Source organism: Orbicella franksi, chromosome 3, assembly GCF_964199315.1.
Source record: "Orbicella franksi chromosome 3, jaOrbFran1.1, whole genome shotgun sequence".
NCBI classification, from domain to species: Eukaryota; Metazoa; Cnidaria; class Anthozoa; order Scleractinia; family Merulinidae; genus Orbicella; species Orbicella franksi.
This window is the reverse complement of record NC_138147.1, coordinates 15,285,001-15,297,212: the sequence shown is the minus strand read 5'-3', so window position 1 is coordinate 15,297,212 and position 12,212 is coordinate 15,285,001. Positions and strand designations below refer to the sequence as shown.

Sequence of the window (12,212 nt, the reverse complement as noted above, 5' to 3'; positions counted from 1 at the left end):
AGTCATCTCAGTATCGGGGTCATCCGAGTGTTTAGGAGTCAGGAGTTTGAGTTATTTTCTTGGAGTCTATGTGTTTACCTCGCTAACGCAGGATCAGACGTGAGTTTCTATTGTACATATTGATCGCTTTTTTGCTTTTTATGATTTCTATTTTCGCTTGTTATTTATTTAGGTTCGTTTCTGATTACGCAATCAAATTTGCCTTGTAGTTTTCACCGCACGTGTACGATAGCTGATTCATTAAAGTAATTTAAAAATCAAGTTTTGTACGCTGTGGTTGACGCTTACCGTTCCCCATGTACTTGGGTACGCGACAGTGAAAAGTCTGATCCTGCGATCGACGAAAGGAGGTAAGCCGTATCTTACTATTTAAATACGGAGCCAGCAACGATGGCAAGCCGAGATGCAGAACCGCCAAATGTCGGCGGAACCAATGAGACCGGAGCTAGAAGTAAAAGGGGAATAAAATTGACACCGAAGGCCCTGCAAAACGCCGTTGAAGATAAACGAAGGGAAATTACGAAATCTCGTAAAAGGCTCCTTAGTGTAATGAAATCGGTAGAAGAGTTAAGCGAAGACAGCGAAATCGAGACCGTCGCGCGTGAACTCGCAGTCGCCTCGGAAGAATTCGGAAAGCTGTTGAAGGAGTTGCTTGACCTGTACGGCCAAGGTTCACACGAAGATCACGTAGGAGAAGCTCACCTCGATGAAGAGAACCATATCTTAGAAAGGGCCCTCTTACTTGTAGAGAAGTTAAAAAATAGAATTAGTAGACAATCCAGCAAATTGTTGGAGTTACGATCTGTCTCTTCTCGTCACTCCTCGCGCCGTTCATCAGTCTCGAAAACTAGCAGTACAATCGCTAGGTTGCGAGCGCTAGCCGATGCTAAAGCAGCGAAAGAAGAAGCTCAATACACGCGGCTAATAGCGCAAAAAGAACTCGAGCGCAGGACGCGCGACGCAGAGGCAGAAAGAATTCGTCAACAAGAGAATGCACGGTTTGAGTCCGAGATGGCGATCTTAGGAGCGGATAAAAAAGCCGCGATAGCAAATGCTAAGCTCAAAGTTTTTGAGAACGCCCTATTGGAAGAAGACTTAGAAAGGGAGTCAGAATTGCCAGAGTTCAAAGTTCCCAAAATTAAGACAGAGCAGCGCACTTCACAATGGGTTCACTCTTCTCCCACGCCTGACCCCCTACCCACGGGAAACTCATTTCGCCACGAGCGCGAATATGATCCGCTAAGCGCGTCAGAGACAACAAAGCCACTATTGTCCGCCGCCCCAAAATTAAAGACATCGGAAAAAACACCTCAACAGCGAATTCCCCTCCTCCCGAACCCAGATCCGCCAGACCAGAATTTAACTAACGAAGATCACAGAGAGCATCGAAACACTGCCTTCCATCGACAGCCACTCATAGCTTCAACTCCGTTCAAAGATATGACCGGAAGTCAGCTAATTGACTCTCTCACAGCCGTGAACCAACAAATAGTAGCTGGTCTGGCTAGGCAAAATCTCCCGAAATGCCAACCTGATGTGTTCTCGGGGGACCCTACCCTTTTTCACCCTTGGAGGAGTGCCTTTAAAGCCATGCTAATGGATACTGATGTGTCCCCAACTCAGGAAATTAACTACTTAAGAAGTTTCACTAGCGGAGCACCACAGCGCTTGGTTGACAATTACAGAAAGCGACAAATGCGCGATCCCGTCGCGTTGCTAAGGGATTTGTGGGCGGAACTTGAGAAGCGATTTGGAAGCGCTGCGGTTATCAGTAACAAACTGCTAGAGCGCCTGCGAAACACAGTGACGTTCAGCGAGCACGAAAACGATAAACTGCAACAGTTCGCAGATCTTTGTGCTGACATCGAAAGTCAAGTGACATTTCTCCCGGGACTCGCATGCCTTAACTACCCGAGCGCTATCCAACCAATAGCCGAGAAACTACCACAATTCGTCCGCACTAAATGGGAGAAAGAAATCGCGAATTATTCCGACAGCCACCGAGGAATGTACCCCCCCTTCTCCAGATTCTCCAAAATTGTTCAGGAACAAGCCAGGACCAAGAACAATCCGAACATCCTCGCTGGTAAGGATGGTGCCCACGTTCCCCCGCCAAAACAACGCAGGGAGCGAGATCATAAATCGTTCAAGACAGGCATTCGATCCCCGGCTGAAAACAACGAAGTTCCCGGAAAAGAGAAGAAGGAGAATCCCGGAAAGAGAGAGACAAGGAGTAAGCATTGTCCATATCACGAAAGCAGCGCGCACAACCTATCGGAGTGCAAGGCCTTCGCTGCAAAAACACTGGAAGAACGCACGCAGTGGATAATGGACGCGCGCCTGTGCTTTCGCTGTTTCAGCAACGCTCACATTGCAAGCGAGTGCAACACGCCTATACAGTGCACGATCTGTGGGGACAAGCGCCATAGTGCCTTACTGCACAAGGAGAAACAGCCGCCCCCCAAACTGGAGAATGAAGCAGTCAGCGCGAAATGCACTGCACTCTGTGAACCTACAGGAGGTGTGTCTTGCAGCAAAACCCTGCTGGTGGACGTCTATAGCCAGCGTAGCCCACACCTTACCAAGCGTGTCTACGCCATCGTCGATGAGCAGAGCAACAGCTCTCTCGTCACCAGCGAATTAGCCGACGACCTCGGAGCAGGTGGGCCCCTAGAGAAATACTTCCTATCCACATGCAGCGGTGAGAGAGAGGAGAAATACGGCCGGCGAGTAGCTGGCATCACAGTACGGTCTATCAGTGGAGCAGAGTTTGTCTTGCCTACCCTCACCGAGTGCGATACCATCCCACAGGACAAACGTGAGATTCCAACCCCAAGCATGGCGAGGAGGTTCCCGCACTTGACGGCCATAGCTAGCGAAATACCTCCCCTAGATGAGACTGCCAAAGTTCACTTGCTAATCGGCCGGGACGCACCAGAACTGTTAAAGGTTAGGGAATCCAGGAATGGCCCGAGAGGAGCACCCTGGGGGCAGCGACTGGCCCTCGGCTGGACTATCAGTGGTCAGATGTGCCTCGACTTCCCTAGTGGCCCTGCGCACATTCTCGCCCGCCTCACAAATCTGTCCACTAATACATGGAGAGAGAAGGAGCCTGGAGACGGAAGCTACGAACTGGTGCCCTGCCCCAACCAATTCAAGATCACAGACCCCCCTTTGGAGCGCCCCCCTGATAGTATCTTCAAGACTACGCGAAACGACAACGAGCCCAGTCTCTCCCACGAGGACCGCGCCTTTCTAGAGATTATGGAGAGAGGGATACACAAGAACGCAAGTGGTAACTGGGAAATGCCCTTGCCATTTCGTGATGAACGCCAGACAATGCCAGACAACCGAGCCCAAGCCATGCAACGCCTACAAGGGCTTCTTAAGACGTTCAACAGGAAACCTGAAATGAAAGCGGACTACCTGGAGTTCATGGGCAAGATAATCGAGAAGGGCCACGCCTCTCCTGTCCCGCGCGATGACGCTCCGCCTCCCCCTGGGCGTTCTTGGTACTTACCGCATTTCGCGACCTACCATAACACAAAGCACACTATTCGCGTTGTGTTCGACTCGAGTTGCGAGTTTAGAGGAGTGTCGTTAAACAAAGTGCTTTTACCTGGCCCTGACTTGATGAACAACGTCATTGGAGTTCTAATGCGTTTCCGCAAGGAGAATGTTGCCGTCATGTGCGACGTCGAACAAATGTTCCATTCATTCCACGTAGACCCGGCACACAGAGACTTCCTTCGTTTCCTGTGGTTCGAGGATAATGACCCGTCGAAACCCGTCACAGAATATCGCATGAACGTCCACCTGTTTGGCAATGGACCGAGCCCCGCAGTCGCCACGTATGGACTTCGCAGAACGGCGGTAGACGGCGAGGAGAAGTACGGCGAGGAGGCCAAGAATTTTATATGCCGCAATTTCTACGTCGATGATGGTTTGGCTTCGCTGACGACCGCCCAAGGAGCGATAGACTTGGTGAAAGGTGCACAAGCCACCCTAGCCACAGCTAAGCTACGACTACACAAAGTCGTGTCAAATTCGGTGGAAGTCATGGAAGCCTTTCCCGCTGAGGACCGAGCAAAGGATGTGCGTGACCTCGACCTGCGCAGCGACAGTCTGCCCGCGCAACGGTCGCTAGGAGTTTTCTGGGATTTGGAGACGGATGCCTTCACCTTCAAGGTGTGTTCACCGGAGAAACCATTCACCAGGAGAGGAGTCTTGTCTATTGTCAACTCTGTGTATGACCCGCTCGGTTTTGCGGTACCTGCCATACTCGAGGGGAGAAAAATACTACAGCAGCTCGTATTCATGGGGGAGCGAAGAGCCGAGAACAAAACCCCCTTAGCCTGGGACGACCCTCTTCCTACCGCAATGATGAACCGGTGGACGTGCTGGAGAGATTCTCTCCTGGAGTTACAGCACCTATCTGTCCCCCGCTGTTACCACCCAAAGGAATTTGGCACCGTGACCAGAGTGGAACTACACGCCTTTTCTGACGCGAGTCAGGACGCCATTGGAGCTGCAGTCTACCTCCGCCAGTTCAACGAAGTAAACGAGATGTCCACGTCTCTCGTCTACGGTCAAGCCAAGGTTGCCCCCGTAAACCCTACAAGCATCCCACGACTCGAACTGTGCGGAGCGGTGCTAGCAGTTCAAGCAGCTCAGAGAGTTATCAAAGAAATTGACGTAAAGATCTCGGAGGTGACATACTACACCGACTCGAAAGTAGTGCTAGGCTACATCACAAACGAAAGCCGCTGGTTTTACGTCTATGTGGCCAACCGAGTACAGCTAATCAGAAGTCTGTCTACCCCAGAGCAGTGGAGATATGTGGAGAGCGAGCAGAATCCAGCAGATTTGGCCACGCGCGGAGTTCCCCCTGACAAGTTAATGGCATCGACCTGGCTCGGAGGGCCAGGATTCCTTAAAAGACCACAAGGTACCCCACGACCGGATGAAACGTTCACACTCGACGCGAGTGATCCTGAAGTTCGCAAGGGAGTGCTCAGGGCCAAAGTCACAATGGATAAAAGAGGCGAAGAATCAGACGTTTGGGCAAAAAGATTCCAGAGGTTCTCTTCCTTAAGGTCCCTGCAGCGCGCAGTCGCCAATCTTATCGTTGTGGCAAGAGAATTCAAACGCCGTAGAGACTCCAAAGCACGAGGAGTTAACCCTAGGAGTGAAGTGCCTAAAGGACCGGGCAAACGTAGACCTCCAACAGTCGAGGAGTGGGATCAAGCTCTGCGCGTCATAATAAGCACCACACAGAGAGCAGCATTTAGGGAGTTGTTGCGAGATGCCAGGACGGAGCCCGAGCTACCGAGAGAAGTTCAGCACGGCGCAAAGAAATCCCTCAAAGGCTCACATCTGTACCACCTTGACCCGTTCCTTGACAACTACGGGATCCTGCGCGTCGGAGGCAGATTAAGGAGAGCAGAGATGGAGTACGGAGAGAAACACCCAATCATACTGCCAAAGAATCACCATGTGTCACGGCTTGTAGCAAAACACCACCACCTCCAGGTGCACCACCAAGGAAGACAGATTACCGGAGGAGCCATTCGACAGGCAGGATTCTGGCTCATCGGAGGTCATGACACTGTGACGAAAGTCGTCGGAGCTTGTGTTCCCTGCAAGAAGCTAAGAGGACCACCACTGGAGCAGCGCATGGCAGACCTTCCGCCTGATAGGACTGAAGTCTGTCCTCCCTTCACTAACGTGGGCTTCGATGTTTTCGGCCCTTGGGCGGTGCAAACGCGTAAAACAAGAGGAGGGACCGCGAATGCTAAACGCTGGGGTCTGGTCTTCACGTGCCTCAGCAGTAGAGCCATACACATTGAAGTCCTAGAAGCCATGGATGCCAGCGCCTTTATCTGCGCACTGAGGAGATTCTTCGCGCTACGAGGCCATGCTACGCTTCTTAGGTGCGACAGAGGAACTAACTTCATCGGAGCCAAAGCAGAGCTTGGAGAAGCAGTGTCGGAGCTCAACGACAAGAAAGTGGAGAAATTTGTGACGGAGTACGGATGCAAATGGGAGTTTAACCCTCCCCACGCATCACATTTTGGCGGCGTGTGGGAAAGGCAAATCAATACCATCCGTCGAGTATTAGATGCTATGTTTGCCGAACTGGGCAGGCCTCAGCTGACACACGAGTTGCTTATCACACTGATGGCTGAGGTGGTAGCCATCGTTAACGCCAGACCCATATCTGCGCTGCCATCCGACCCAGACGACCCACTACCTCTGTCTCCTGCGATGTTACTGACAATGAAAACACGCCCAGCTGGACCCCCTCCAGGTCAGTTCCTACGCCCTGACATATACGCTCGTCGTCGCTGGAGACGTGTTCAGTTCCTAGCAGATCAGTTTTGGACGAGATGGCGACGGGAGTACCTACAAAGCTTGCAGCCCCGACGGAAGTGGACAGAGATGCAGCGAGACCTACGCGTCGGAGATGTCGTCCTCATGCGAGACGAGTCACAGCACCGCAACGACTGGCCACTGGGACGAATCTCAGAGGCCATAAGAAGTGAGGATGACAGAGTTAGAAAGGTTAAAGTTGACGTTGTTAGAGACGGAGAAAGGAAGACCTACCTACGACCCATCAAGGAGCTTGTCCTACTATTGCCTGATGACAGAGAAGAAGTTGATCCAAAACCAAACTGAATAGTGACATGCAACAAATAAGTAACAAGGATTAGAATCCTTGGGCGAGGAGTGTGCTGAACGCTCAAAGTATAAGAGATCGTTTTGTTTACTCTATCATTGCAGCTCTGTTTAGTTTTATTATCGTTTCTATCGTTTCATTGTTCGTGCCCTTTAATCATTAATCAGAGCGTTTTATATCATGTGATTTAGCTATCAATTTACTTTAAAAGCCAGTCGCTTACATAACTCACGCAGTCATCTCAGTATCGGGGTCATCCGAGTGTTTAGGAGTCAGGAGTTTGAGTTATTTTCTTGGAGTCTATGTGTTTACCTCGCTAACGCAGGATCAGACGTGAGTTTCTATTGTACATATTGATCGCTTTTTTGCTTTTTATGATTTCTATTTTCGCTTGTTATTTATTTAGGTTCGTTTCTGATTACGCAATCAAATTTGCCTTGTAGTTTTCACCGCACGTGTACGATAGCTGATTCATTAAAGTAATTTAAAAATCAAGTTTTGTACGCTGTGGTTGACGCTTACCGTTCCCCATGTACTTGGGTACGCGACAACAACACAATGTCCTTGACCAGGGCTCGAACACGGACCGCTCAATCCATTGCTGAGCACACTAACCACAAGGCCACCGCACCTCCCACCTTGTCCCTTAGGCCTAACCTTAACCCTAAACCTAAAAAACAGGAGTCTGTAGATTTCAGTCAACTTTACCTCTTTTATCACTTGTGTATTTGAGACAATTTCTAATTTCCTCGTTTTCTGCCATTCAGTTTACTGTACCAAGGCCTGATTTTAAGTGATTCGCAACTACTGATGGACCTTGTTTTTGCAACTTACAACTTCAGACTTTGCACAAAATTTCTCACTGGAGAAAAGCAATGTTGTAGAACTTAAGTGATGAACTAAATGTAATAAATATTAATTTGTAAGAAATGCATCTGTTCTTTAATACATGCTTTTGTGTCTAGTATCTGAGTTAGATGCAGCGAAGATATATTACCAATGGTTTGTAGACGACAGTAAGCCAATTCAGAGACACAGTGGCATAAACAAACCCACCTGTTAGCCAATTTATCACAGGAAAAACAATAAATACATATAATTACACATATATAATTTATTGCCATCAGGTGCTATAATGTCTTGTAATAAAGTGGTTACAAGTTAAGTAAGAATCTTACAGAAGGGAGGATGATACAATATTATTACTAAGAGGATCATAATTAATTTCATATTGATTCAAAGCATGTGATATGTACATGTATGATTGCAATGTAAAAATTATTTTGTAGTGATTGAGCAAAGCTCATCTGAATTAAATTAAATGAAAGGAAAAACAACAACAGTCAATTATTTATATAAGTTGATAAAATGCACATGTAAGATAGGGAAATATAAATCGAAAAGCTTCAAATGACTGAGTAAACAAAATAAACTAGTGGGTTTCATTGAGGAGTTGATTACTGCCTCTCTGAAATGTTGAATGTCTTTTCAGCATCAAAAGAAGTGAAACTTGACCACATTCCATAAGTGGAAGCGGTTTCTTGTAAAAAAAATACAGGTGTTTGGGCATTTTAAAATATTTAGTTACATGTGCATACATGTGCAAGGAAACGGTCTTGAAAATTTCCATGTACTATCAACATTTAATCGATGTAAACAAAAAAGACCTAAAGCAAGGAAAAATTGTCAATGAATCGAACATATTGAGCGGTCTTGAATGTTTTCAGTATTTCTAGCGTTCACTGCGGCCAACAAATCACAATATTTTCGATTTCTACTTCCTTCGCAAACGCCACCATTATATGAATGTAAGCTTAAACAATCTTTAATGATACAGAAATATCTTGTGAATGAAATGAACAAATGTAACAAATGTTTTATTCTGACAGCAAACAACAGGTACAAAAAATTTATTTCACCCGTTCCAAAAGGCGCAGAAAGTTAGAAAGGTGATAGAAACGCCAAAACGCCAGTCTTTAAAGACAAATTCTTATCAAAGTTTCTTGGACGCGTTGCGAAATATAATCTCAATGAACAAGCACCACACGTCTAGCCAAAGTGAGTGTGAATAAAACGGTCCCGACTTACATGTAATACCTTAACCATTTCGCGCAAATTACACTTTAAATCCAACCAGTCTTCAAAATCCTTGCAAAACCTGCATACAGGACCAATCTTCTGCTTTCTTGGATACCCATCGTTGATTTTGACAATTCTGAGGCGAGGGCGGCTGAAGCAACGCTATCCACGCTTCGTCCGCTCAAGCTGGCTCGAGTCAGCAAACTACACATTACTCCACACAAAATGACTCCCCTGTACCACTATTCTTTAGGAACATTGCTTGAGTATTAAAGGGCGTCAAGCTCACCAATAACGAGAAGTATCAAGGATATTTTCAACCTTAAAACGAAGCAAAACACCGATCCCAGAGAACTGATCGATCGAAGGACAACACAGCCCGATGGTGATGACCACTGACCAGTTACTGTGACGTCAAGAAACGTATTTCCGCGGTGTCGATCAGAGAGGATCAGAAAGTGAGTTAATGAGCAAGGGAGACTTTTGTCTGATTGGCTGAATTTTTACCCTGGTACTCAGACTCTTACTGAGCGCGCGCTGCCGAAATCTTAAAATCAAAGATGGCGTCCAATGGAGCTAATTCATCATTGCTTCGTCGCTTGTTCTAGAGTTTTAGGTTAATGTTGCGGTTTTTTGCTTTGTCTTCTTTTTTAGAATGGCAGGAAAATGTAGGGTGGAAAAGCTCAAACTTTTCACAGGTTACCGTCTTCCTTTTTACTGGCGAGCAACTGTTTCCCTCGTGGCTTCTTGTAACTGGTTGTAGGGTGGAAAAATGTTCCGCAACAAGTGCAAAAACGCGTTCTAACAGGGCTTACGTAAAGTTTAGAAAAGGGGCAGTGTGTAGAAAGTGCTGCTGTAAGTTAATTAACAAGAGTGCAGGGGTTTTATAGTAAAAAAGGAGTTTGTTATATCTTTTTAATTTATTCAATAGATGTTACATATCGATCTGTAAAAATTGCACTTTCCACTCTGAATCTTTCTCTGTTTTTATGAGCATTTGCAAGATAGGGAAGTTACATCAAAAATGGCATTGAGGTACACATAAAGTGAGCTGTTGTACTAACCAATTTCAAGCATCCCTTTTATCTAACTATAATTACAATTATTATTCCATTACTACATGCAATTTTTGTTATTGTGTTTGAAAGCAGAAACTCTTTTATGGATAACACTTTATCTTTCCTTCTTCAGAAAAACAGTTGTCACAAAATATTGCTTGCAAGAACCGTTGTTGCTTTCAAGAATATGTATTTTTTATTTGCTGTTTTTTGAGAAGAATGATGAATACGTGTGATGTAACACAGTAATGTTCAAGTGCAGGTTGATAGATTTATAAAACATTCATTGTCAAAAAAGGTACCATGCAACAAACATCAAAACAGTTGCCACCTCTTGAGAGGTTTGTCTTTCCAACTAATTAAATCAAAAAAATTGTAAATCATGTACAAATAAATGTAGTGGACGATAGAGATGTAATTATGTTTATATTATTTTTTTTCATTTGGTTTGAGAAAAGTAGTACAGCTAGTGGAAGCTCTCATAAGTGGACACTCTCAAGACCCAAAAAAGGTGTGCATAACTAGAGCTGTCTGCTTTCAAGAATGTTTCTCATAAGTGGCCACTAGGGGTATGAGGGATGAATAAGGGATGCCCAGCTAACTACAAACATTGTAAATACAAGAAATACTGCCATATTAAAATCTTTTTGTTCTATTGCCTTGTGCAATGCTGCAATTATAGCCATAACTGAATACAGTACTGTATACTGCAGTATTAGAACTAGCTATTACTAATAATTAAGAGCAAATCTTAAGTGCAGCAAACATTACTGCAACAAAATGCAGTGATAAAATTTACAAAATTATGTTTGAGTATCTTTCATAGTCAGGCCCATCGGGTGTCTGCTGACACAAGCATAAAGTAAAGGAAAAGACTAAATCATACTTCCTCAAAGTGTCCAGGGGCCCATTTCTTGAAACCCGTGGAAACTTTTCGGGCCCACAAAACCAGTTTTGATTAATCTGTATCCAAAAACAGAGAGGTGTATACGCCCGAAACCTCTTGTATGAAGAGAACCTCTGTCCATATTAACATGTGAATAACACAGATCTGTAATCATAAGGTTTGAGATTTTGCTACAGGTTTCCGGTTGTGAAAACATTTCGGGACCTTCGAGAAACAGGCCCCAGGGCAGCTTATGGGAATGCCCACTTACGGGGAAGAGTAAATAAACAGCTTGTTTGGGAGTTCAAACAGAGTTTTGTGAAGGTTGTCGTTAATAGAATTGTCCACTTACAAGAGTGTCCATTAATTGATAATAACGGTCAGATTGAAGTATCTAGCCTTGGCTGGGTTCATTACATTGTGCTCTTGGGTATGACACGTTACCAATACTCGTGCAATGCTTCTCTCCACCCAGGTGTTTAAATGGGTAGCACTGAATTTTAATGCTGGGGGTAACCCTGCAATGGTCTGGCACCTCATCCATGCTATGGAAACATGGATGTGCTCAGGCAGTGTGGACCACTTGGCCTGACACAGACTTTACTAAGTACCTTGCCATCCATTTGAGCTTTTAGCATTCTGAGATTATTAGTGAGCCATATGAGAAATAAAAGTGACAATATTGTTTTGCAGAGAAAACATTATATAGTATTGAAATGGTTCTTTTCAGGACCACTCAAACCGCTCTTTTCAGAGCTATGAAAACAAACAAAAATTGCCAATGCAGCCAATGACCCATTGACAACAGTAGGAATGGCCATGTAGAGAAATCTTTTGTCTGCCTTATGACAATTGACTGACAAAGAAATATATAGAGAAAAAATAAATTTTAAAAAAAGAAATATTTATTTTCAATACTCATTCAATTTTTCTGCACCACTTCTGTTGAGCAAACCTTTATCTTTATTACCTTAAGTTTGTTTGCACAAATGAGTTTACATATGTCATGCTTAATTTAATTTTGCTGCCACTGCACATACTCTAAAACAGCTACATCTGCAAAAAACAAAAGCAAAAGACGTTTTTCTCACTGTCACAGCTTCTAAACTAAATATGAAGTTATGAATATCGTACACTTTCTTCAAGTTGTAAGTTTATGTAAGATACTCGAAAATGATTCGTGACAAACTGATGTCACGCTATGGTCGAATGAAGCAAATTTTGGTCGTACAAGATTTCTCTTCGAGGTGAATTTTGAGCAACCAGAACACTGGAAACATCCTTATTTCTATACGTTAAATTGTAGCAGCGTAACTGTAGTTTCATTAGTAAAAGCCGATTCCCATATCAAAAATTAGTTTTTCGGATATTCACAAAACCGCTAGCCCTGTTAAGCTAGACTAGCCGATAAAACAGCGTTGCCAGCGAGTATGGTGAAATCAAATGCGGGGATATTTTGTTTCATAAGGTTCATAACAACAAGGGTTGGCTGGAGTAAACTTTCACTCAA

General features: G+C 44.9%; 1 protein-coding gene across 1 annotated transcript; it reads left to right on the top strand.

The window, feature by feature from the left end:
* The first annotated feature begins 321 nt into the window (after positions 1-321).
* Positions 322-6,678, top strand: LOC145480415 (uncharacterized). The gene has a single exon (XM_081458691.1). The coding sequence runs from the start codon at positions 391-393 to the stop codon at positions 6,676-6,678; it is 6,288 nt and encodes a 2,095-aa protein (XP_081314817.1). The 5' UTR covers positions 322-390.
* Positions 6,679-12,212: the final 5,534 nt, after the last annotated feature.

Excerpts from the sequence above, each read along its gene's own strand:
- LOC145480415 (XM_081458691.1), top strand. The coding sequence starts at position 391 with ATGGCAAGCCGAGATGCAGAACCGCCAAATGTCGGCGGAACCAATGAG.